We start from the raw sequence: 26,823 nt of genomic DNA, 5'->3' as shown, positions 1-26,823 counted from the left end.
AGGGAGGGGGGGGGAAGAGGAGGAGGGAGGGGGGGGGAAGAGGAGGAGGGAGGGGGGGGAAGAGGAGGAGGAGGGGGGGGAAGGGAGGAGGGAGGGGGGGGGGAAGAGGAGGAGGGAGGGGGGGGAAGAGGAGGAGGGAGGGGGGGGGAAGAGGAGGAGGGAGGGGGGGAAGAGGAGGAGGGAGGGGGGAAGAGGAGGAGGGAGGGGGGGGGAAGAGGAGGAGGGAGGGGGAGGGAGGGGGGGAGGGGGAGGGAGGGGGGGGGAGGAGGAGGGAGGGGGAGGAGGGGGGAGGGAGGGGGGGGGAGGGGGAGGGAGGGGGGGAGGGGGAGGGAGGAGGAGGGAGGGGGAGGGAGGGGGGGAAGAGGAGGAGGGAGGGGGAGGGAGGAGGGAGGGGGGGGGGGAAGAGGCGGAGGGAGGGGGGAGGAAGAGGAGGAGGGAGGGGGGGAAGAGGAGGAGGGAGGGGGGGAAGAGGAGGAGGGGGGGGGGAAGAGGAGGAGGGAGGGGGGGAAGAGGAGGAGGGAGGGGGGGGGAAGAGGAGGAGGGAGGGGGGGGAAGAGGAGGAGGGAGGGGGGGGAAGAGGAGGAGGGAGGGGGGGGAAGAGGAGGAGGGAGGGGGGGGAAGAGGGAGGAGGGAGGGGGGGAAGAGGAGGAGGGAGGGGGGGGGGAAGAGGAGGAGGGAGGGGGGGGAAGAGGAGGAGGGAGGGGGAGGGAGAGGAGGAGGGAGGGGGGGGAGAGGAGGAGGAGGGAGGGGGGAAGAGAGGGGAGGGGAGAGGAGGAGGAGGTGGGGGGGAGGGGAGGGGGGGGGGAGGGGAGGGGAGGGGAGGAATAGGAGGGAGAGGGGAGGGGAGGGGACGTGACACGGAGGGGAGGGGACAGTGACACTGAACGGGCGTGGGGTGTGGGGGAGAGGGGGCGTTGAACCCAGCAAGATGCCAGGTAGGCAGGCACAGCCAACAGCGAGGTAAGATGTGTCAGGCCACTCGGCCTGGGATATGGGCGACGTCCCTTCGGTGTGGGATAGCGTCTTCGCCCAGAGACAGGATGCGCTGGGAGGGCCAGGAGCTACTGCGCATGCGTGCAGCTGCCGGCACTGTTTTTGGCGCAGGGCTGTAGCTCCGCCCTCAGCAGCTCCTGCTGCGCAGCACCGAGCAGGAAATGAGCCTACAGATATCAGAGAATCACGAGGTAAGTATTCGGCGCAATTTTTATTCTACAAATTAGGCGTGCCTCTCCGATGTGTGCCACTCTAGCGGGGGTCCGAAACTTGAGCCCAGTGCTTCTGTAAACCTGTTACAGCAAACGAAAGATTTAATGCGCTGCCCGATGGCTCTGTAAAACACAGGGTTGCTGCTGTGGTCTTCATTCTCAGGCCAAGCTGCTATAGGAATTATCAGTTGCTTCGACAGGGACAGGAGATGGGAAAAAACAGGAGCATAAATTTGTGAAACATGTTGCATATTTTCTACTTTAAAAGGTGATATATAAATGCAATAAATATAGAAAATGCTGGAAACACTCAGCAGGTCAGGCAGTATCTTTCATCAGAACCCTGAAGGTCATTGAGCTGAAAAAATTCTCCACAGATCCTGACCTGCTGAGTGTTTCCACCATTTTCTGTTTTTATTTCAGATTTCCAGCATCTGCAGTATTTTGCTTTTGCTGTATAAATGCAAGTTGTTTTTGTAATTTGTCATTTTTCTCCACATCTCAAAATTAAACATATATTTTGTATTATGATTGAACTACAGCTTTGATTTGCAACATAAAGTACAACACATGCTTGCAGGCAATCGGTCCAATTTAAAATTCCAATCAGAAAGATTTGAGGACATTCAGTGCACATTCAACGAGCACATCGAGAAGCTGAAAACGAGACTAAACTCCAGGAACTGTGCACTCCAAGAACTGGCCAACACAAAATGGGGAGCTGGTGTAGGATCATCATGGGAACTTTCAAACCAACTACCACGATACTACCTCACAGGGATTGCACCAGCATCAATGAGACAGAGTGCCTTCAGTAAAAAAAAAAGAGGGGACAAAAACAGGTGTATGGTCCTAGATACCCACAACATAGACATATTCCACCATCCAAGACGCTGAAGTCCAGAAATATCTTTGCCTCTGAGAATCCCTTACCCAAAATACCACTGTGGAAGCCTACAGAGTAACAAAATGGCAGGAAAGGCCAATTATCTTGGAGAACTTGATTCGTTCAGAACTCCCACCTGGCACTGACCTTGAACAAGGTGTACCCTAAAATAACCGAGACCTGGGATAACAAAAACTGATGACAATATAAGTTGAAGCGGGGGAAAAAACCATGCTCAAATCCCTATGTGAATGTGAAAACTGCCTGATGCAGTGCTCCCTATCAACATCCTGTGCTCCCAAGGAACTATTTGAGGTAAATGACAACACCAGATCCAGGCTGCAGTTTTGGAGTGACAAGTTATGACAATTAAAAAGGCACGTTCTTAGTTGAAAATATTTGGGATCCCCATTTGATATGATAATGTGGTTCACACTGAATTGTAGCAATATATTGCAAAATCTTCATGGTCTGACATTGAGATTAAAAATGCCAACTGTTCCCGCTCTCTGCTCATCTCTATCCCCAAAGCCAATTTACTCATGCTATTCAATACCTAAATTGCATTTTCACTGTCTTAAGTATGTACACGCACACACACTAGATTTACTCAAACATTTAAGAATATAACTAAACATATTTCTTATTGCAAAAGGCATTACATATAATTGTGTCAAATCAAAATCATAGCAGCTCCTTTTTGAATGTGTTATCATAAATGAAAATATTATTGTAATACAACAATTAAAGTTTATTCCTACTAGTCAAGAACTCAAAATTCTTTTAACTTTATGACCCGATATAAACTATAAGAATTTAAGTGAAACATTACAGCAGTTATGAACCTGAAAAGAGATGGGCATGGTAAGTTGAAGCACTGAAATGAGTCCAGCAGGATTGCAGACGGTGTTGCATGCAAATATGACAATACAAAGCTAGGTGGACAGTATGCTGAGAGGAGAACACAAAGCGTCTGCAAAGGGATATGGATAGACTAAGTGAGTGGGCAGTTAGGTGGCAGTTGGAGCAGGGAAATGTGAGGTTATTCACTTTGGTAGGAAGAATAGAAAAACAGAATGGCCCTAAAATTCCAGTCGGAGGCTTCCTTCAGATGAACGCCCCCGACCCGAAATGTTTTTACGAAAGTACTTGGTGGTCCCGGAGGCGCCTTGGATTGTAGTGGGAGCGCGCCCCCATCTTTGAGTTTTGGAATGTAGAAGCTGGAGTCACGTGGGCTTGGACAACCAATCACGGTACAGTAGTCTCATTGTCAATAATGGAAACTCCGTATCTCCAAGTTGCCATTACTATCAATGAGAATAACCCCCTAAAACACCCAAGCACAACGTAATAAATATAAAACACTTCACAATTTTAAAATTAAAGTTAATTCAATGTTTTAGAAAATATATATATTTTGGGGGATTTTTTTTTTTTAAAAAAGTGTTTTAAACTTCTTAGTGGACAGGGTTTTTAAAACATAAAAATGTTTTAAAACTCTTACGCTGGTAAAAGTAGGCTATGCGCCTGCTTTTACCAGGCGCAAGAGTTTGAAGAACATACACTGGGCAAATAGCCCAACCGCGCCTGCGCAAATGTCCTTCCTGTAGAGATGTGGAGAATCTGTTAAGAGATATCTTGACAGATCGGAAAAGCTGGGTTTTGGCGCATGCGCATTGAGTGCCGGAAACCGGCTTTTGCGAGGTCTTGCTGGGTCCGTATGTATTCCATACGGACCCGGCAAGGCCGGGATTTCAGGGCCAATATTCTTTTATAAGGTGAGAAATTTTTAAATGATGGTGTTCAGAGAGATTTGGGTGTCCTTGTGCAAGAAACACAGAAAGCTAGAATTCAGGTACAGCAAGTAATAAGGAAGGCAAATGGTATGCTGTCCTTTATTGTAAGGGGGTTGGAGTATAAGAGTAAGGAAGTCTTGCTACAATTGTACAGGGCCTTGGTGAGACCACACCTGGAGTACTGTGCACAGTTACTTATCTAAGGAAGGATACACTTGCCTTGAAGGCGGTGCAATGAAGGATCACTAGATTGATTCCTGCGATGAAGGAGCTGTCTCATGATGAGAGATTGTGTAGGTGTCTATACTCTAGCATTTAGAAGAATAAGAGGTGATTTCATTGAACCAGTGGATGTGCTGTATTTGGACTTTCAAAAGGCTTTTGAAAAGGTCCTACACAAGAGATTGATGTGCAAAATTAAAGCGCATGGTATTGGGGGTAATGTACTGATGTGGATAGAGAACTGGTTGGCAGACAGGAAGCAGAGAGTCAGGATAAACGGGTCCTTTTCAGAATGGCAGGCAGTGACTAGTGGGGTGCCGCAGGGCTCAGTGCTGGGACCCAAGCTATTTACAATATACATTAATGATTTAGAGGAAGGAATTGAGTGTAATATCTCCAAGTTTGCAAATGACACCAAGCTGGGTGGCGGTGTGAGCTGTGAGGAGGACGCCAAGAGGCTGCAGGGTGACTTGGGCAGGTTAGGTGAGTGGGCAAATGCATGGCAGATGCAGTATAATGTGGATAAATGTGAGATTATCCACTTTAGGGGCAAAAACACAAAGGCAGAATATTATCTGAATGGCAGATTAGGAAAAGGAGAGCTGCAATGAGACCTGGGTGTCATAGTACATCAGTCATTGAAAGTTGGCAGAAGCCAACAGTTCGCATCATTACCGCTGCAAAATCCGACCCCTTGAGGCAAAGCCATGAAGATATTGAAGCAAAAGCAAAGTACTGCGGATGCTGGAAGCTGGAATAAAAACAGTAAATGCTGGAAATCTCAGCAGGTCAGGCAGCATCTGTGGAGAGGAAGCAGAGTTAACGTTTTGGGTCGATGACCCTTTGTCAGAACTGAATATTGAAGATATTGAAGCACGAGGATGAAAATTTGTAATTTAACTATTGGGGACAGAGAGCCAATGTAGATTGGCAAGGAAGACCAATGGGTGAATAGAACTTGCTATGTGCAGCAGAGTTTTGGAAAATAATTGAGTTTATGGAGTTAGGAAGATTGGAGATATGCAAAGTTAGCAATGGAGTGGTCAATTCTGGAGGTGACAAAGGCATGTACAACAGTTGCAGCATTGGAGGGGCTGAGGTGGAGAATGTGTGCAGGTGGAAGAAAGTGATCCCTGTGATGTAGAGGATATGGAATTGGAAGTTCAGATCAGAGTGCTGAGGTTGCATATAGCTTGATGAGTGACAAAGCCTTATTCCAATTAAAAATAACTCATTTTGATTCATGATCCACTCAATAAACACAGCATAATTTGCTTAGAATGGGTCTGCAATCGTTGTAATTTTTACATAAAGACTTGCACTTATATAGTGCCTTTCATGACCTCAGGACATCCCAAACCGCTTTACAGCCAATGAAGTACTTTTTAAAGTGTAGTCACTGTTGTAATGTAGGAAATAAATGTAACTCCTCACATTCCTCCAAAAACCATTTAGACTCTAAGCATGGAATTTCATCCTTAAACCTCTCCACCTTCCTCAACTTTTCCTACATTACAACCAGGCGGTTAAGAAAGCAAATGGCATGTTGGCCTTCATAGCAAGGGGATTTGAGTACAGGGGCAGGGAGGTGTTGCTACAGTTGTACAGGGCATTGGTGAGGCCACACCTGGAGTATTGTGTACAGTTTTGGTCTCCTAACCTGAGGAAGGACATTCTTGCTATTGAGGGAGTGCAGCGAAGGTTCACCAGACTGATTCCCGGGATGGCGGGACTGACCTATCAAGAAAGACTGGATCAACTGGGCTTGTATTCACTGGAGTTCAGAAGAATGAGAGGGGACCTCATAGAAACATATAAAATTCTGACGGGGTTAGACAGGTTAGATGCAGGAAGAATGTTCCCAATGTTGGGGAAGTCCAGAACCAGGGGTCACAGTCTAAGGATAAGGGGTAAGCCATTTAGGACCGAGATGCGGAGGAACTTCTTCACCCAGAGAGTGGTGAACCTGTGGAATTCTCTACCACAGAAAGTTGTTGAGGCCAATTCACTAAATATATTCAAAAAGGAGTTAGATGAGGTCCTTACTACTAGGGGGATCAAGGGGTATGGCGAGAAAGCAGGAATGGGGTACTGAAGTTGAATGTTCAGCCATGAACTCATTGAATGGCGGTGCAGGCTAGAAGGGTCGAATGGCCTACTCCTGCACCTATTTTCTCTGTTTCTATGTTTCTAAACCTACCTCTTTGACCAAGTTTTTGGTCATCTGTCCCACTATCTCCTCAAGTGGTTCGGTGTCAAATTCTACTTCTGTGAAACGCCTTAGGACGTTTAACTACGTTAAAGGCGCTATATAAATGCGGGCTATCGTTTCGCACCATGACCCCAGCACCTGCTAACTCCACCCCCTGACCCTGGCGGGAAATATTTGTAAATAATCAGCGCGCGCCACAACGTTCCACTCCCGCCGGAAGTCGAGAATTCGGTGCAGCAAAAGAGTTCGCCGCCCGCGAAACCTGCGCATTTAAACGTTCCGACCCCCTAGCGAATCAAATTCCAATCAAACATCATGCACCTCGCACTGGTTGATCACGACTCCCGATGTTATTCTAATCCAATCCCCTCAGGAACAGCATCGCCAAGTTTGGTTCGGATACAATTTATTTTTAACAAAATGTTGTCTCGCTTGCTCTCTGCCGGTAACCGAAACAGCGACGTGGCTGAACTGGGCCAGGATTGCACCCACCGCCAATCGCTGCACTGCAGAGGCGGCCAGCGCCGCCACAGGGCGCCGGCCGCATAGCAACAGAGCGCGGCCCGAGTTAAACTTCAGCAAACATGGGCCGCAGCCGTTACGCGCGCAGATATCAGACGAGGCGACGTTGGACGGGAATGAAAGTGGAAAGAGCACAATAAAGATCGGCCTCGCTCACCCCTGACAATATTCCGCTTCACCACTGGACACAATTCGATGGCAACAAGCGTGTTCCCCTCGGGTCAGCCGACTCCGCCAGCACCGCGCATGCGTCGGCCGCCCGCCGGGATACGTAGTCTGTCCTTCGCAGTGGTGCGTGTCATTCGCCATTAAACTACAATTCCCACAATACTGTACGTTCTTCGTTTCATTCTTACAGTTCCGCCGGAAGTAGAACCTGAATAAACGCAGCGTTGTTTTTACGCGCCATTTTCAGCTATTGGAAGTGAGCGAGCTCGAGCGCTGCTCCGGATGTGTTCGAGCCGCGAACAAGGCGACAAGCTCGGCGCCCGCTCGCTCGTTTTCCGCGGCCCACCCCGGCACTATGCTGCTGCCGTCAGACGTCGCGCGGCTCGTCCTGGGTAAGTGGCGCCTGGTGCTGACTGACACTCGGGCCGGCTGCAGGCAAACGCGTTACACCGACGGGCAACAGGGTTAAAACAGGCGCAGGTTGCAATGGGCGAGGTGCCAGTCTCGCCTCCCGAAGCCACTCATCGGTGAAGGTTTATTATTCATTATCTTTGGAAGTAACTTATCAGTTTCCTTAATTGAAGCTGTATTTTTACATTGTAAAAATGAGTCGCCACTCGGCTCTGTTGGCTAATGCCGGGCTGTCCGACGGGAGCAGAGGCCACAGTAATGCTCATTTTCCTCTTGCCTAAACTGAGTGTCATTATCTGTGATTGACAGCCACAACTATCCATGACATTGTGTTGACATTGCTTCACATGGTTTAGGGCATGGATGAAATGATGCTTAATCTCTTTCACAGCAGGTTTTTTAATTCAACTATATATACCATAACAACTTGTGGCTATGTTTTAATTTTAAAGGGGGTTTGAGGTGTGACTGTCTCCTGCAACAGCTTCTCTTCCCGCCCCCGCGTCGTTACCTCTCGTGTCCCCCAAGGATCTATCCTTGGTCCCCTCCTATTTCTCAGGGTTATGGGGAGCGGGCAGGGAAGTGGAGCTGAGCCTAGGATCAGATCAGCCATGACCTTATTAAATGGCGCAGCAGGCTCGAGGGGCCAATGGCCTACTCCTGCTCTGATTTCTTATGTTCTTATCTACATGTTGCTCCTTGGCAACATCATCCAAAAACACAGTGCCAGTTTCCACATATATGCAGATGACACCCAGCTCTACCTCACTGCCACTACTCTTTTGGCCCCTCCACGGTCTCTAAATTGTCAGACTGCTTGTCCGACATCCAGTTCCAGATGAGCAGAAATTTTCTCCAATTGAATATCGGGAAAATGGAAGCCATTGTTTTAAGTCCCTGCCACAAACTCTGTTCCTAGCCACTTCTCTCCCCTCTGAGGCTGAACCACACTGTTTGCAACCCTGGTGTCATATTTGGCCCTGAAATGAGCTTTCAGCCACATATCTGCAGCATAACTAAGACTGCCTATTGCCACCTCCATGACATTGCATGTCTCTGCCCTTGTCTCAACTCATCTGCTGCTGAAGGCCTTATCCATGCCTTTGTTACCTCTAGACTTTACTATCCCAATGCACTTCTGGCTGGCCTCCCACATTTTACCCTAGAGGTAATCCAAAACTCAGCTGCCTGTGTCCTAACTCTCTCCAAGTCCCACTCACCCATCACCTGTGTGCTCGCTGACCTACATTGACTTCCAGTTAAGCATGTCTCGATTTCAAAATTCTCATCCTTATTTTCAAATCCCAACATGGCCTCGCACCTCCCTATTTCTAATCTCCAGCCCCACAACCTCTCAACCCCCCCCCCCCCCCCCCCCCCCCAAGATGTCTGTGCTCAACTAATTCTGCCCTCTCGAGCATCCCTGATTATAATCGCTCAACCATTGGTGGCCGTGCCTTCTGTTGCCTAAGCCCCAAGCTCTAGAACTTTCTGCCTAAACGCCTCTACCCTCCTTCAAGGCACTCCTTAAAACCTACCTCTTTGACCAAGCTTTTGGTCACCTGTGCTAATTCCTAGTGTCAAATTGTTTTGTCTCAATGCTCCTGTGAAGCACCTTGGGATGTTTCACAGTGTTAAAGGCACTATATAAATACAAGTTGTTGTTAAACCATGTGACAATTTATTTGTTTTATTTTTGTATAATTGTATTCAAAATTGGGTTCTAATTCAGTATTTGGTAGAATAATGAAATAATGGGATTGAAATGGAGCCAAATGGGAAGAATGTCAGCTCCCATGACAGATCCATCTTTCCAATCTCATTAATGAACCATGCCGGCTGTTTAGATGTCAACATTGCCTTGGAGTACTGTGGATCTGCTATGCTCATTTATCAAATCATTGATTCTGCAATTTGGGCTGTTCACTTGATTCCAATTTTTCATTGTTGGTTTGTCATTCTGGAGTTGCCTTGGTCACAAAGAGATTCGGCTTCCTTTTTCTTTCCACCTCCCTGGTCCAGATCCCAAAAGGGAAATTCTTAATTGGTCTTGAAAATTAGTTCGCCATCAGACAATTGGCAAACCATCCATTAGGCAGATAGCAGATATCAGGAACTCCTCATGATTGGTATGGTAAGCAGCATATTTGCTAAAATATTTAGTGTATTGCTTGTAAAGAGCTGTTACTTGACATTTGTCTCCTTATTTTGGTGGTATCCTGTTGTTTCAGTATACAAAAGAAAGAACTTGCATTTTTATAGTTCCTCTCATGGCCTCAGGACGTCCCAGAAGTGATTACGATGAAATACTTTGAAATGTAGTCGCTGTCATAATGTAGGAAAGACGGCAAATAATTTGCACATAGCAAGTTCCCAGAAAACGTGATGAGTTACTGATCAATCTTTTTTTTTAGTAATGTTGGCTGTGGGATAAATATTAGCCAGGACATCGGGGATAACTCCCTTGCTCTTCTTCAGAATAGTGCCATGGGATCGTTTACATCCATCTGAAAGGGCAGGTGGGACTTCGGTTTAACATCTCATCCAAAGGATGGCACCTCCAACAGTGCAGCAGTCCCACTGTACTGAAGTGCCAGCCTTGTGCTCATGTCTCTGAAATGCAGAATCTTCTGACTCTGAGGCAAATGTGTTACCAATGCGCCATGGCTGACTGCTTGAACAAACAACAGTCACTATGGTTTGATGTATTTTGTTGTATGCAAAAATAGATTTGAAAAGGTGCTACAAACTGCTCTTTCCAAGTGCAGTACAAATTTGGAAGAACAAACTATAATAGCACAGCAGGGTGCTTTTCACAGTTCAAGTGAACATAATACAAAAATTTCATGCTTACTGAAATTCTGCTGACAGTAAGTTTCTTCTCGTCGGAAAGAATGGAGGAATAACCCATTGTTTGAACTTTGTGATGGAAGTAGTTTCTGTTGAAAGTATTTCTGAAGTGATCTTAAAACCCATGGTACTGGCACACTACAGAGTTCGCATTAATGCAACCTATACATTATTTCTACATCATATAAAACAATAAGGAGAGTAGCTGTGACTTGTATATGATGGCGTTTTCATAATATCCCATGTGGTGAGTTTTTTCAAGCTGTGCCATTATGGAGAGATGCTGAACAGAGACCAATTGCAAAGTGCGGTATAGGCTCAGGGTATGGTGGACAGGGGAAAGAGAGGGGTCAGTGGCCAGTGGAGCTTTGAGGTGCTGGTGGGTGGTAGGATTGCAGCAACTGGGGATTCAGCAGTCAGTAGAAAGCCCGGCGATATTAAAAAGCACTTTTGGCGGTTTAAAAATAAGAAGCGTTAGCATATTTATCCTGACGTTCCTCCCCCACCCATTCATATATACACACACACACACACACACATGTAACCCATCAACTGTGGACCCAGATCCATCATCAACCACTGTATCTCTTCTTCCAAATGCTGTCAGCCTAATTTACTAATTAAATGACCTACCAATCTTAATGTGTATATGTGTTAGTTCCTAAAGAGTAATAATTTGATCATTTTTTTTCTTGTGTTTGGGAACTGGAGACACATGTCCTTCCAATCAAATGCATTTGCTAGAGCTTGTCACCACTACCTTGCAATAGAGAATATTTTTCCTATATAGAAATGAGACTGATAGACCTGTAAAATGTATTCTTTCTGAATTTCTTTTATCGCTACTTTTATATATTTATAGTAAAAGACTATGCTCAGTTATTTAACTGTTATAATGTCTGTGTTGTGCAGCAGCAAGCATGTTACAAATACTGTATCACACTGCATACAGTTAGACACCTGTGAACTTTATTTATTGTGCTTGTGTTGCAGGATATCTGCAGCAAGAAAAGCTTTCAAATACTTGCCGAACATTTATATTGGAAAGTGGTGATCTAAAGGAGTATGCCGAACACAGTACCGAGGATGGGGTGGTTCCTGCTTGTTTACTGGTACAGTATACATTGTATAATTTCTGTGCATTATAAAAACTTCATATCTTTATTCCATACTTGGTGGGAAAGAAAGTCCCATCAGTGAACTAAAAACTTCAAACTTCCCATGTAATGACTGAGAATGTGGAGTTTTACTGCAGCACCCGAATAAGGGGAGGGATAAAATCAGCTTCCGGTCGCCTGTCACTAATTATCTGCTCTACTCCCACTCTGATCTCTCCGTCCTCCGCCTCTTACACTGTTCCAATGAAGCTTAACTTAAGCTCGAGGAACAGCACCTTTAGGCACTTTACAGCCTTCTGGACTCAACATTTATCAATTTAATGCTGCAAAATACTAAATCATATTAATTGTACAGCACAGAAGGAGCCATTCAGCCCACCGTGCTTCTTTGAAAGAGCTATCCAATTAGTCCCACTCCCCTGCTCTTTTCCCACCACCCTTTCAGGCACTGCATTCCAGATCATGGCCCATTGCTGCATTAAAAAATTCTCCCTCTCCCCTCTGGTTCTTTTGCCATGCATCTTAACTCTGCTTCGTGTAAATATAGTGTTTTTGTATGCAATATTTGGGGCTCTGTTTTGTGGCCTATGATAGACGATTATGCACATTGTAGATATATTACAATAGTGTAGCTGAAATTCTCATGTTTTCATGTGTTAAATTACTGACTAATACTGAATTCATTTTCTTTCAGTCACTTTTTGGGAAAAACTTGAAAACTATTCTGAACGAATATGTGGTTATGAAAGCAAGAGGTGAGCATTGTGTGCTTGGTTTTCTAGGATTATATGACGTTTTCTCAAATGTCTGAAACTTCATCTAATAAACCACTTGCAATTTTGGTTAGTCTATGGGCAATACTAAAAAGAAAAGGAAGCTGAAGAGCAGACAACTGTTGAGATACAATACCTGAGAACCATTTAAATTAAACGGTGATAAAATAAGAGGAGAAATGTCATGGGGAAACGACTATCAGAAAATAACTTATTTTCTCTGACATTACATCAACAACAACAACTTATCTTTAATGTAGTAAAACGTCCCAAAGCACTTCACAGGTGTGTTATCAAACAAAATTTAACACCGAGTCCCAGATATTGGGGCAGGTGACCAAAAGCTTGGTCAAAGAGGTAGGTTTTAAGGAACGTCTTAAAGGAGGGAAGAGAGGTTTAGGGACGGAATTCCAGAGCTTGGGGCCTCGCAGCTGAAGGCATGGCTGCCAATGGTCTAGCAATTAAAATCAGGATTGTGCAAGAGGGCACATATCTGAGGGTTACAGAGATAGGGAGGGGCAAGGCCATGGAAGGATTTAAAAGCAAAGATGAAAATTTTAAAATCCCTGTGTTGCTTATCCGGGAGCCAATATAGGTTAGCGAGAACGGGGATGATGGATGAACGGGACTTGGTGTGAGTTAGGATATGGGCAGCAGAGTTCTAGATGACAAGTTTATGAAGGGTGGAAGTTGGGAGGCCGGCGAGGAGTGCGTTGGAATAATCAAGTCTAGAGGAAACAGGCATGCATTGATGAGGGTTTCAGCAGCAGATGAGCTGAGGCAGGAGAAGAGTTTAGCAATATTACGGGGGTGGAAATAGGTGGTCTTAGTGATGGCGCAGATATGTGGTAGGAAGCACACAGAGTCAAATACGCCACCAAGGTTGGGAACAATCTGGTTCAACCATAGACAGTTTCCAGGGAGAGGGATGATGTTGGTAGCTAGGCACCGGAGTTTGTGGTGGGGACTGAAATTAGTGGCTTTGGTCAGAAGTGATCCCATAGAATGATGGACAGCTCAGAAGGGCTTGAACTTGTGTGTAAGGTGGAGACAAGAATTTAATATGTTATACTTGATTTTACAGATAAAGCAGTTGCTGTACTGCTGGAGCACTGTTCTGTTAAATAGGGGGTTGTGACCGAGTCTCATTGATTGGGACACTCCACTCAAATATGCAAAACTGCCATAACCAGACCCTCATTGAGATGTCCTTGCATATCCTTAAGTGCACTTTTGTATTGGCTAAAAAAATGATAGAGAGTAAACTAGCAAGAAATATAAAAACAGACAGTAAGAGCTTCTACAGGTATATAAAAAGGAAGCGTTGGAGACAGTTCGGAGAAGGTTCACGAGGTTGATTCCTGAGATGAAGGGGTTGTCATATGAAGAAAGATTGAGCCAGTTGGGCCTATACTCATTGGAGTTTAGAAGACTAAGAGGTGATCTTATTGAAACGTACAAAATTCTGAGGGGGCTTGACAAGCTAGATGCAGAAAGGATGTTTCCTCTCGTGGGGGAATCTAGAACTAAGGGGCATAGTTTCAGAATAAGGGGTCGTCCATTTAAAATGGAAATGAGGAGGAACTTCTTCTCTCGGTCGTGAATCTTTGGAATTCTCTACCCCAGAGAGCTGTGGAGGCTGGGTCATTGAATATATTTAAGGTGGAGATAGACACATTTTTGAACGACATGGGAGTCAAGGGTTATGGGGAACAGGCAGGGAAGTGGAGTTAAGGCCAAGATCAGATCAACCATGATCTTACTGAATGGCAGAGCAGGCTCGAGGGGCCAAATAGACTCCTCCTGCTCCTATTTCTTATATTAAGAAGGACTGCATGATGTTAAGAAGGACTGCATGATGTAAAGAGGGAATAAGAGTGTGCTCAGTATCCTCTAATAGTTTGTTTAGCACTAAATATCTTGATTGGGAGTGCACAAACCCCCTTGATTCTTCTTGGACTCTCCGCAACTTTTAATCAGGTCGACCACACCATCAACCTCCAATGCCTTTTCTCTGCTATCTAGCTGAGTGGGACTGGCCTCACTTGGTTTCAATCTTAGCTATCAATCATACCCTGAGCATCTCCAACAATGGCTTCTCTTCCCATCCCCAAGGATCTAACCATGGCCCCCTCCTCTTACTCATCTAAACCCTGTCCTTGGTAACATGATCTGAAGACTTGGCATCAGTTTCCACATGACACCCAGCTGCACCTTTTTTGCCCCTTGTACTGCAGGTGTTGTCAGCCTGCTTGCCTGGCATCCAGTCTGGGTTGAGCTGCGTTTGCTATGGTTAAACATTGGGAAGACTAAAGCCATTGTCTTTGCCCCTCCCCCACGAACTTTGTGCACTCACCACAGATTTCATCCCCCTCCCGGCCACCTACTGCTGAATCCCTCATCTGTGCCTCTCTCACCTCCAGACTCGAATGCTTCGTACCCTCAATAAACTTCAGCTCATTCAAAACTTCTGCGCATATCCTAACCATAAACCATAAACATCACCCATCACCCTAGTGTTCGCTGACCTACGTTGGCTCCCAGTTCCCCAATGCCTCCAACTTAAAATTACATAAGAAGATAAGAAATAGGAGCAGGCGTAGGCCATACGGCCCCTCTAGCCTGCTCCGCCATTTAATACGATCATGGCTGATCTGATCATGGAATCAGGTCCACTTCCCTGCCCGCTCTCCATAACCCCTTATTCCCTTATCGTTTAAGAAATGTCTATTTCTGTCTTAAATTTATTCAATGTCCCAGCTTCCACAGCTCTCTGAGGCAGTGAATTCCACAGATCCACAACTCTGAAGAAATTTTTTTCTCATCTTAGTTTTAAACAGGGCGGACCCTTATTCTAAGATTATGCCTCTAGTTCTAGTCTCCCCTATCAGTGGAAACATCCTCTCTGCATCTACCTTGTCAAGCCCCCTCATAATCTTATATGTTTCGATAAGATCACCACTCATTTTTTTGAATTACAATGAGTAGAGGCCCAACGTACTCAACCTTTCCCCATAAGTCAACCCCTTCGTCTCCAGAATCAACGTTGCAAACCTTCTCTGAACTGCCTCCAAAGCAAGTATATCCTTTCGTAAATATGGAAACCAAAACTGCATGCAGTATTCCAGGTGTGGCCTCACCAATAACCTGTACAACTGTAGCAAGACTTCCCTGCTTTTATACTCCATTCCCTTTGCAATAAAGGCCGAGATTCCATTGGCCTTCCTGATCACTTGCTGTACCTGCATACTATCCTTTTGTGTTTCATGCACAAGTACCCCCAGGTCCCGTTGTACTGCAGCACTTTGCAATCTTTCTCCATTTAAATAATAATCTGTTCTTTGATTTTTTTTCTGCCAAAGTGCATGACCTCATACTTTCCAACATTATATTCCATCTGCCAAATTTTTGCCCACTCACTTAGCCTGTCTGTCCTTTTGCAGATTTTTTGTGTCCTCACACATTGCTTTTCCTCCCATCTTTGTATCGTCGGCAAACTTGGTTGGCTACGTTACACTCGGTCCCTTCTTCCAAGTCGTTAATATAGATTGTAAATAGTTGGGGTCCCAGCACTGATCCCTGTGGCATCCCACTGGTTACTGGTTGCCAACCTGAGAATGAACTATTTATCCCGACTCTCTGTTTTCTGTTTGCAAGCTAATCCTCTAACCATGCTAATATATTACCCCCAACCCCGTGAACTTTTATCTTGTGCAGTGACCTTTTATGTGACACCTTGTCAAATGCCTTCTGGATGTCCAAATACACCACATCCACTGGTTCCCCTTTATCCACCCTGTTCGTTACTCAAAGAATTCCATCAAATTTGTCAAACATGACTTCCCTTTTGTCATGTAGGTAACCATCATGCAACGGTAACCTTCATGTAACTGTAACCTTCATGCAACTCCTGTACACTGTACTTATACTCTAGAAATGCACACCCTGACCACAGGGGGTGAACTTGTGGGAGACACTCCTCACCTGGGTTTCCAAGTGTAAAAGGGGAGGTCCCACCCAGGGTCGAGACTCCTTGGTCCTGGCAATAAAGGTAGTGACTGTGTCTGCAGTACATGCCTCGTGTGAGTTTGTAGTAAGGTGCAGGGACAGCACACCTTTCATAAATCCATGCTAACTCTGCCTGACCTGAATTTTGCTTTTCCAAATGTCCTGCTACTGCTTCTTTAATAATGGACTCCAACATTTTACCAAACACAGATGTTAGGCTAACTGGTCTATAGTTTCCTGCTTTTTGTCTGTCTCCTTTTTTAAATAGGGTCATTACATTTTCAGTTTTCCAATCGGCTGAGACCTCCCCAGAATCTAAGGAATTTTGGTAAATTACAATCAATGCATCCACAATCCCTGCCACCACTACTCAAGACCCTAGGATGCAAGCCATTAAGTTCAGGGGATTTATCTGCCTTTAGTTCCATTATCGTACTGAGTACCATGTCCTTAGTGATTGTGAGTGTGTTAAGTTCCTCCTCCCCCTCCCCACCCCCTGCCAAATAGCCCCTTGACTCTCCACTGTTGAAATATTATTAGTGTCCTGTACCGTAAAGACCGATACAAAATATTTGTTCAGAGTTTCTGTCATCTCCATGTTCCCCATTACTAATTCCCCGGTCTCGTCTTTTAAGGGAACAACATTTACTCTAGCCACTCTTTTTTCCTTTTTATATACCTATAGAAACTTTTCCTATCTGTTTTTATATTTTGTGCTAGTTTACTTTCATAGTCTATCTTCCCTTTCTTAATCATTTTTCTAGTCGTTCTTTGTTGGTTTTTAAATGCTTCCCAATCTTCTGTCCTCCCACTAGTTTTGGCCACATTGTATACCCTTGTTTTTAATTGGATACCGTCCTTTATTTCTTTAGTTAGCCATGGATGGCTATCTTTTCTCTTGCACCCTTTCCTCCTCACTGGAATATATTTTTCTTGAGTTGTGAAATATCTCCTTAAATGTACACCACTGTCCATCAACTGTCCTACACTTTAATCTATTCTCTTCCTTATGCTCAAATCTGTTTTTAGCTTAGCCCCTCCCCTCCCTATTTCCAGCACTACAACCCACGAGAACTCTGTGCTCCCATCTCTAGCCTCTTGTAAATCCCTCATTCCACCTAGAATTGATGGCTGTGCCTTCAGCCATGTACGCCCTAAGCTCTGAAATCCTGTTCCTAAATCTTTTTGTCTCTCCTCTCTTTCCTGTTTTAAGAGCTACCTCTTTGATCATGTTTTTAATCACCTGTCCTAATATCTGCAGATAGTTTAAAATCAAGCAATGGGTAAAAAGGGCCCAAAGTGTAATGTATTGCACCAAAAGCATAGCAGAATTAGGGCAAGTAAAAATGTAATTTGCACCTTAACATGAGGCAAGAATGCAGAGATACTTACTTCAATACCTTCATGATGGACCTTTGATTTCTTGGTTTAATAACTGGGCCTCGCCATGGCTTCAACATTCAGGAGTAATTTCTTGGGCTCAATAATCTTAGTGGAAGTAACCTGAATTTTATCATTCAGTGTTAGTAAAACAATATTTTTCTTTCCCTTTTTCTAGATTCAATGCCAGAAGCACCTGCAGTATTGCCATCCTTGTGGAGGAAATTGGAGTACACTCTTACTCAAATTAGGTAATGAAATCATCTTAGACTGAGATGAATACTAGTCACTTTTTTTAATGGAAATTAAAAGGCTCCACTACTTAAGGTGTTTAAAGAAAACTATTTTATACTCTGTTAACACTGAAATGGAATACTTTCCCATTTCAGGCACACAGTGTTGGGATCAATCATTCTCCTGTTGGCTATTGTATGGTTAGATGCAGGAGTAAAGCTCCTTCTACTCTACCTCAACCTCATGAATGTACTTCCATTTTCAGTGCAATAATTTCCATGTCCTAAAACTAGCCATTCTCTGTCCCTTTTGCACGGGATTGCCAATTTAGTGTCAAATTGTGGGGCAATCCACACCCACCAGGAGCCGCATTGAGACCAGCCAAACTAATATGCAAGAGGAACTTTTAGAGGAGACTTAATCCATCAGCAAGGATTGGATTTGATCCCACGTTCTAGAGCTGAAAGGCATCTGATTAACCCACTCTCCTAGGAGTATATTTTGAATGTAAAGCTGTTCTTTCCAGCCCACCCCTTCCTCCCAAATATTCTTTTATTCTATATGAGAAGACCTATTGTGTTGGGCATTGCAGCTAGAAGAGTCACTCCCTTGGTAGATACCGCATGCTATTTGATGAGTGGGTTGATACCTTCCTAATAATCCCAGAGCTCCAAAGCAGTTTCAAAGTGCTGTACTGAATTGACCAGAAATGTAATTCACTTTCTGTGCTGTTTCTTGAATATTGCTGTATATAACTAATGTATTTCTTTTAATTACAGGAGTTTGCAGCAGAGCTCTGTAGCACTTGCTACAAACCAGAGAGGTATATTTATGAAAAGTATTTTGTATGAAATAATTTTCGACATGTCTGTGATAAGTCTCGGGTGGGGTGATTCAAAGGCTTCAAGTGGCCTTAGTACTCATGAGCTAGGCAGAGTAAAGTCAGGTCGGTTTCCCACTTCTAATGACTATCCTTCTGGAAGTAGCTGGGTATGATTATCTGAAAAAAATGGGTTTGAACTTGGTTGTGATGATATCTGTAGTTGAATATGGTCCATCTTTTTGAGTCCGTATGCCTGCTTGTCATCTCTTTTCTCTGGTCTTCCCTCACCCATAAATCAGTTCCAACATTAACCTTTTTCTGCTAAATAATATTCATAGTTACCTCTGTACTAGTAAAGGACTTGGACTTTTATATTGAGTATCCTGCTGTGCAGATGAATGCTGAACTATTACATTTTGAGTGTTTATAAAATTGTCAGTATTAACTTCACAGCAATTACACATTTGTGTTTGTCAAATGGGTATTGAAGCTCCTTTTTAAAAAGAAAACTCAAATCTTGTTTTCCACAGCTCGCACAAAAAATGCTATAAATGAATTAAGACGCCGGGGGAACTGTTCTTCAAGGCAGATGGCCAGGGCTAACTCCAGCCTCTTGTCGATTTCTCCACAAACTGAGCAGAGGATTATTACACCTCTGTCAGCAAACCCAATTGTAATACCACACAACTCTGGAATCAGTCCAGTCATTCCACAGCCTCGACCCGACGTTTGTGCAAACCAGATCCGTTCACAAGATGCTAGTCGGCCTGCTGCTAACCCAAGTGGTAAGTAGGTTCATTGGGAATGGAAATTTTAGCTCCAGCGATGGAACAAGTTTGATTGATGGCTAGCTGAGCTATCCAAAATGGGATGGTCCTTGGTTTGATTCCCGATCTATTCTAAGTAAGCTGATCTCAGCTGGGGTGGTTCAAGCGCTTCAAGTGGCCTTAGTACTCATGAACAAGGCAGATGAGTCAGGTTGCTTTCCCATTGCTAATGACTCCTTCTGGAAGTAACTGGGTGTGATTATCTGAAAAGGATGGGTTTGAACTTGGCTGTGATGACAACTGCAGTTGAATATGATCCATCTTTTTGAGTCCATATTCCTGCTTGTCATTGTTTGCCATTGTGGAGACATGCATCAGTCATCACTTATAGGATAGATACAATTTAAAATTTAGGGCATCTGTAAAGAATTTTAAAAACTTTTATTCCACTATGCCATGTCCGTCATGGCTCAGTTGGTAGCACTCTCGCCTCTGAATCAGAAGGTTGCGAGTTCAAATCCTACTCTAGAGACTTGAGCAAAAAATATAGACTGACACTCCAGTGCTACACTGCCGAAAGTGCAGTCTTTCGGATGAGATGTTAAACTGAGGCGGGTCTGCTCTCAGGTGGATGTAAAAGAACCCATGACACTATTTTGAAGAAGAGCAGGGGAGTTATCCCTGGTGTCCTGGCAAATATTTATCCCTCAATCAACATTACTACAAAACAGATTGTAGTCATTATCGCATTGGTGAGTGCAAATTGGCTGCCGCATTTCCTATATTGCAACAGTGACACTTCAAAAAGTATTTCATTGGCTGTAATGTGCTTTGGGAGGTTGTGAAAGGCGCTATGGAAATGTATGTCTTGCATTTTTCTTTAATGCTGGAAATAGCATGAAAGGGTTTAACTCTCAATTGCACACAACATTCTTTTCAACAAAGAATTTGTCTTGAACTAGTCTGAGTTATTAATCATCCTGGGGGACCAATAATTACAATTTCAACCATCTTTTACTATTATTAGAGATGCCCCCCCTCCCCCGCCCCTTGTCACACAGAAGTATTCGAGGTTAAGTGTTCTGCTGTGTGGTCTGGGAAGGTAAACCAGAGACGATCAATTTGCAGTATGAGGTGGGTTGCAAATTTGTAAAAAAAAAAGCCTTGTTTTTGTTTAGGTGATGCTCTTCACATTGTTGTTCCTGGACCTTATGACCGAAGATTACAACCTGAACATCTTTCTCCAGGGAAACGAAAATGGTAAATGAGTAGTGAGCTTGAAAACCTTAAATTATCAACAAATCATGTTCGTTATATTGAAATGTGATTAAGCAAATTCCATGTTTCAAATGTAATCTATTCGCACAAGTAGGGTCCCAAGTTTCGAGCCGCGCCTAGAACGGCGCAGTCCCGACCTGGACGCCCATTTTTCGCGCCACAAAGTGCGCCTAAAAAAACCCTCCAGATTCTCCACCTCCCTGCAGGTCCTCTGGCCCTCGGTGCAGCGCAGCAGGGGCTATAGGGGGTGGAGCAAGGTCCCTGTGCCGAAAACAGTCCCGACCCGACTCCCACTCTCTCCTCCCCCCCCGACTGGACCCGACCCGACTCCCCACCCCCGAACTGACCTCCCTCTCCCTCCCTTCCCCCGACCCGAACCGAACCGACCTCCCTCCCACCACCACCCCCCGACCCGACCCAACGCCACCTACCTGTAAATCGGGTGCTGGGGACGGGCCCTGCCTGAAGTCTCGGGCCCGGCCCGTTCAGCCTTTCTCCCCCCCCTCCCCCCAATCTCCTGGTTTCCCCCCCCCCTCCCCCCAATCTCCTGGTCCCCCCCCTCCCCCCAATCTCCTGGTCCCCCCTCCCCCCAATCTCCTGGTCCCCCCTCCCCCCAATCTCCTGGTCCCCCCTCCCCCCAATCTCCTGGTCCCCCCTCCCCCCAATCTCCTGGTCCCCCCCCCCCCCCCAAATCTCCTGGTCTCCCCCCCCCCCCCCCCAATCTCCTGGTCCCCCCCCCCCCCCCAATCTCCTGGTCTCCCCCCCCCCCAATCTCCTGGTCTCCCCCCCCCCCCAATCTCCTGGTCTCCCCCTCCCCCCCCCCAATCTCCTGGTTCCCCCCCCCCCCCCAATCTCCTGGTTCCCCCCCCCCCCCCCAATCTCCTGGTTCCCCCCCCCCCCCAATCTCCTGGTTCCCCCCCCCTCCCCAATCTCCTGGTTCCCCCCCCCCCCCCAATCTCCTGGTCCCCCCCCCCCCCCCCAATCTCCTGGTTCCCCCCCCCCCCCAATCTCCTGGTTCCCCCCCCCCCCCAAATCTCCTGGCCCCCCCCCCCCCAATCTCCTGGTCCCCCCCCCCCCCCCCAATCTCCTGGTTCCCCCCCCCTCCCCCAATCTCCTGGTTCCCCCCCCCTCCCCCAATCTCCTGGTTCCCCCCCCCTCCCCCAATCTCCTGGTTCCCCCCCCCTCCCCCAATCTCCTGGTTCCCCCCCCTCCCCCAATCTCCTGGTTCCCCCCCCCTCCCCCAATCTCCTGGTTCCCCCCCCCCCCCCCCAATCTCCTGGTCCCCCCCCCCCCCCAATCTCCTGGTCCCCCCCCCCCCAATCTCTCTCTTTCCCCCCCCCCCAATCTCTCTCTTTTCCCCCCCCCATCCCCCCTCGCTGTCAGAAACACAGACACTGACAGACAGAGAATGAGAGAGACAGAGAGATAGAGACACTGACAGAGACACACTTGGGGAGGGGGGGGGGGGGGGCATCCCAGCACGCTGTTGGAGGGCTCCCGGTGCTGCAGTCGGTAAGTAGAAAATGTTTTATTTATTGATTTTTTAAAAAAATTATTTCTTCTTAATTTTTTTTGATTGATTTATTGGTTGATTTATTGATGTATTTATCATTTATTATTGATGATGGCTCTTTATTTGTAAAACTGAAGTGTTTAATGTTTATAAACTTCCCTTTAAACCCCCCCCCCCTCCCACCATTCCCTATGCCTGATTTGTAACCTATGCCTGATTTTCTAAAGTGTAGACAAGGTTTTTTCGAGCGCACAAAAATCTTCACTTACTCCATTCTAAGTTAGTTTGGAGTAAGTTTTCACTGACGAAACTTTGAAAACAGGCGTAAGTGGCCGGACACACCCCCTTTTGAAAAAAAATTCTGTTCCAAAGTGAAACTGTTCTAAGTGACTAGAACTGGAGCAAACTAAATGACGAGAATTCCGATTTCTAAGATACTCCGTTCTACACCAGTTGCTGTTAAAAATCAGGAGCAAATCATGTGGAAACTTGGGGCCATATTTTCACTTTTATATGTTTGGTTAAATTCTATCAGCAGTGTGCTTTGTTTACAAATGTCTGCTTTCCCCTTCTGTGCTGATACATCCTGATGATTGCCGAGGTCAGTATACTTTGTGCAGCTGAGGAGCAGCCAAGATCTGAACCTCATGTTCACAAATGTAGTAAATGCATGCACTGGGATGGACTGAAACAATTGAGTTTGATAGCTAAAACGAGCTGACGACCTAATTTCGCCACTAGTTTGCAGTGACTGAATAAGTTAAATTCCATTTTTTATTACAATGAATTGTGGGGGTTGTATTCAATGATTTCATCTGTTTATAATTAGGGCCATTGTTTTATCGTGAATGTCAATCTATTTTACTACTTGATTACACGATGCTTCTGGATGATACCACTGTTTTGGGGTTGCATTCTCTCGTGCATGGTTTCTGTTTCTTGGCACGCTTTATCTCTGTCACATACTTTTTTCTCTCTGCGCTTTTTTTTCCTACTTTTATCCATTAAACTCAGTCTGTCATATCTCTGCTGCACTAATTCCCTTTACTACTCTCCCACTTTCTGTCCTCTTTATTACTCTCCTCCTGGGACCAGCCCTGCTGTGCCTCTGGAGTGCAAGCAGAGAATAGTTAAAGCTAGCACAATTGGAGAACCATGAGAGGGAGTGAGCAAGAAAGCGTGAGCTATCGGAGTGAGTACTGGAGGGCAAGGAGAGCCTGTGTCTTTTGCCTACTGTGAGTGTGCTCTTCTTTGAGTCATCCTTGGGTTGAATCCTAGATTACAGATGCAGCATTGTCTACCAGTGTCAGGATTGTACCCAAGATCGAGACAGTTGATCTTGTTGGTGTATTTCATGGGATGGGTACATTTAATTCTTCTTCTTTTGTGAATTACTGACTTTATTTTAGGGGTAAACATTGGGACTGGCGATGGATGAGCTGTCATAAGAACATAAGAAATAGGAACAGGAGTAGGTCATACGGCCCCTCGAGCCTACTCCACCATTCAATAAGATCATGGCTGATCTGATCATGGACTCAGCTCCACTTCCCCGCTCGCTCCCCATAACCCCTTATCCCTTTATCGTTTAATAAACTGCCTATTTCTGTCTTAAATTTATTCAATGTCCCAGCTTCCACAGCTCTCTGAGGCAGCAAATTACACAGATCCACAACTCTGAAGAAATTTCTCCTCATCTCAGTTTTAAATAGGGCGGACCCTTATTCTAAGATTATTCCTTCTAGTTCTAATCTCCCCTATCAGTGGAAACATCCTCTCTGCATCTACCTTGTCAAGCCCCCTCATAATCTTATGTTTTGATAAGATCACCACTCATTTTTTTGAATTCCAATGAGTAGAGGCCCAACCTTTCTTCATAAGTCAACCTCCTCATCCCCGCAATCAACCTAGTGAACCTTCTCTGAACTGCCTCCAAAGCAAGTATATCCCCTCGTAAATATGGAAACCAAAACTGCTCGCAGTATTCCAGGTGTGACCTCACCAATTCAGCAGAGAAGGACAAAGGGTTTAATTAGGAGGGGGAAAATAGAGTATGAGAGGAAGCTTGCTGGGAACATAAAAACTGACTGCAAAAGCTTCTATAGATATGTGAAGAGAAAAAGATTAGTAAAGACAAATGTAGGTCCGTTGCAGTCAGAATCAGGTGAATTTATAATGGGGAATAAAGAAATGGCAGACCAATTGAACAAATACTTTTGGTTCTGACTTCACTAAGGAAGACACAAATAACCTTCCGGAAATACTAGGGGACCGTGATCTAGCAAGAAGGAGGAACTGAAAGAAACCCTTATTAGTCAGGAAATTGATGGGATTGAAGGCTGATAAATCCCCAAGGCCTGATAGTCTACATCCCAGAGTACTTAAGGAAGTGGCCCTAGAAATAGTGGATGCATTGGTGATCATTTTCCAACAGTATCGACTCTGGATCAGTTCTATGGACTGGAGGGTAGCTAATGTAACCCTACTTTAAAAAAAAAGAGGGGGAGAGAAAATGGGTAATTATAGACCGGTTAGCCTGACATCGGTAATGGGGAAAATGTTGGAATCAATTATTAAAGATGAAATAGCACGAATTTGAAAAGCAGTGACAGGATTGGTCCAAGTCAGCATGGATTTATGAAAGGGAAATCATGCTTGACAAATCTTCTAGAATATTTTGAGGATGTAACTAGTAGAGTGGACAAGGGAGAACCAGTGGATGTGGTGCATTTGGACTTTCAAAAGGCATTTGACAAGGTCCCACACAAGAGATTGGTGTGCAAAATTAAATCAAATGGTATTGGGGGTAATGTATTGACGTGGATAGAGAACTGGTTGGCAGACAGGAAGCAGAGAGTCGGGATAAAAGGGTCCTTTTCAGAATGGCAGGCAGTGACCAGTGGGGTGCCGCAGGGCTCAGTGCTGGGACCCCAGCTATTTACAATATAAATCAATGATATTTAGATGAAGGAATTGAGTGTAATATCTCCAAGTTTGCAGATGACACTAAACTGGGTGGCGGTGTGAGCTGTGAGGAGGATGCTAAGAGGCTGCAGGATGACTTGGACAGGTTAGGTGAGTGAGCAAATGCATGGTAGATGCAGTATAATGTGGATAAATGTGAGGTTATCCATTTTGGTGGCAAAAACAGAAAGGCAGAATATTATCTGAATGGCGATAGAAGGAGAAGGGGAGGTGCAGTGAGACCTGGGTGTCATGGTACATCGGTCATTGAAAGTTGGCATGCAGGTACAGCAGGCGGTGAAGAAGGCAAGTGGCATGTTGGCTTTCATAGCTAGGGGATTTAAATATAGGAACAGGGAAGTCTTACTGCAGTTGTATGTGGCCTTGGTGAGGCCTCACCTGGAATATTGTGTTCAGTTTTGGTCTCCTAATCTGAGGAAGGACGTTCTTGCTATTGAGGGAGTGCAGCGAAGGTTCACCAGGCTGATTCCCGGGATGGCAGGACTGACCTATGAGGAGAGACTGGATCGACTGGGCCTGTATTCACTGGAATTTAGAAGAATGAGAGGGGATCTCATAGCAACATATAAAATTCTGACGGGATTGGACAGGTTAGATGGAGGAAGAATGTTCCCGATGTTTGGGAAGTCCAGAACCAGGGGTCACAGTCTCAGGATAAGGGGTAAGCCATTTGGGACTGAGATGAGGAGAAACTTCTTCACTCAGCATTGTTAACCTGTGGAATTCTCTACCGCAGAGAGTTGTTGATGCCAGTTCATTAGATATATTCAAGAGGGAGTTAGATATGGCCCTTACGGCTAAAGGGATCGGGGTATGGAGAGAAAGCAGGAAAGGGGTTCTGAGGTGAATGATCAGCCATGATCTTATTGGATGGTGGTGCAGGCTCGAAGGGCCAAATGGCCTACTCCTGCACCTATTTTCTATGTAATACCTTATATAGCTGTAGTAAGACTTCCTTGCTTTTATACTCCATCCCCTTTGCAATAAAGGCCAAGATACCATTGGCTTTCCTGATCACTTGCTGTACCTGCATACTATCCTTTTGTGTTTTATGCACAAGTAACATCCCGGGTCCCGCTGTACTGTGGCACTTTGCAATCTTTCTCCATTTAAATAATAACTTTCTCTTTGATTTTTTTTCTGCCAATGTGCATGACCTTACACTTTCCGACATTATACTCCATCTGCCAAATTTTTGCCCACTCACTTAGCTTGTCTATGTCCTTTTGCAGATTTTTTGTGTCCTCCTTACACATTGCTTTTCCTCCCATCTTTGTATCATCAGCAAACTTGGCCACGTTGCACTCAGTCCCTTCTTCCAAGTCATTAATATAGATTGTAAATAGTTGGGGTCTCAGCTATATGTCACAGAATTGTTTTTGGTAGAATGTGATTGCTTCTTGTTGCTACAAAGATTGGGTTTCAGGTTGAGAGATGTGATTTTAGCCAAAAAGATTCTACATCATACGTGTGAATTCATGTCGGCACAATATTTTGAATGATATATAGTCTTTGCTCATTGCTATTGTGATGCTACCGTTAGCAATGTACTGCAAATTGAAAATGTAAGTACATTCTGCTGTAAATATACCAGTCTGCTAGAAACACAGATTGAGCACTGGGAGAGTCATTGTGTCCGATGGTGTAGACCCATTTCAAATGCACTTGTTTA

At 45.2% G+C, this 26,823-nt stretch overlaps 2 protein-coding genes across 2 annotated transcripts in view; one reads left to right on the top strand and one right to left on the bottom strand.

The window, feature by feature from the left end:
- The window catches only part of LOC139257740 (serine-protein kinase ATM-like), a 44,587-nt gene extending 37,502 nt beyond the window's left edge, over positions 1-7,085 (bottom strand). The window contains exon 1 of the mRNA XM_070874604.1: positions 7,001-7,085. The gene's annotated coding sequence lies outside the window, so the exon portion shown is untranslated. The remainder of the gene's footprint in view (positions 1-7,000) is intronic.
- A 196-nt stretch (positions 7,086-7,281) lies between these two features.
- Positions 7,282-26,823, top strand: part of npat (nuclear protein, ataxia-telangiectasia locus) — a 54,306-nt gene continuing 34,764 nt past the window's right edge. Inside the window, exons 1-7 of the mRNA XM_070874602.1 lie at positions 7,282-7,403; positions 11,266-11,384; positions 12,085-12,145; positions 17,730-17,802; positions 18,565-18,608; positions 19,139-19,393; positions 20,554-20,635. Coding sequence (XP_070730703.1) covers positions 7,367-7,403; positions 11,266-11,384; positions 12,085-12,145; positions 17,730-17,802; positions 18,565-18,608; positions 19,139-19,393; positions 20,554-20,635 — 671 coding nt within the window. The 5' untranslated portion in view covers positions 7,282-7,366. The remainder of the gene's footprint in view (positions 7,404-11,265; positions 11,385-12,084; positions 12,146-17,729; positions 17,803-18,564; positions 18,609-19,138; positions 19,394-20,553; positions 20,636-26,823) is intronic.

Source organism: Pristiophorus japonicus, unplaced genomic scaffold (assembly GCF_044704955.1).
Source record: "Pristiophorus japonicus isolate sPriJap1 unplaced genomic scaffold, sPriJap1.hap1 HAP1_SCAFFOLD_904, whole genome shotgun sequence".
NCBI classification, from domain to species: domain Eukaryota; kingdom Metazoa; phylum Chordata; class Chondrichthyes; family Pristiophoridae; genus Pristiophorus; species Pristiophorus japonicus.
The sequence above is the reverse complement of the archived record's forward strand: the minus strand, read 5'-3'. Positions and strand labels throughout refer to the sequence as shown.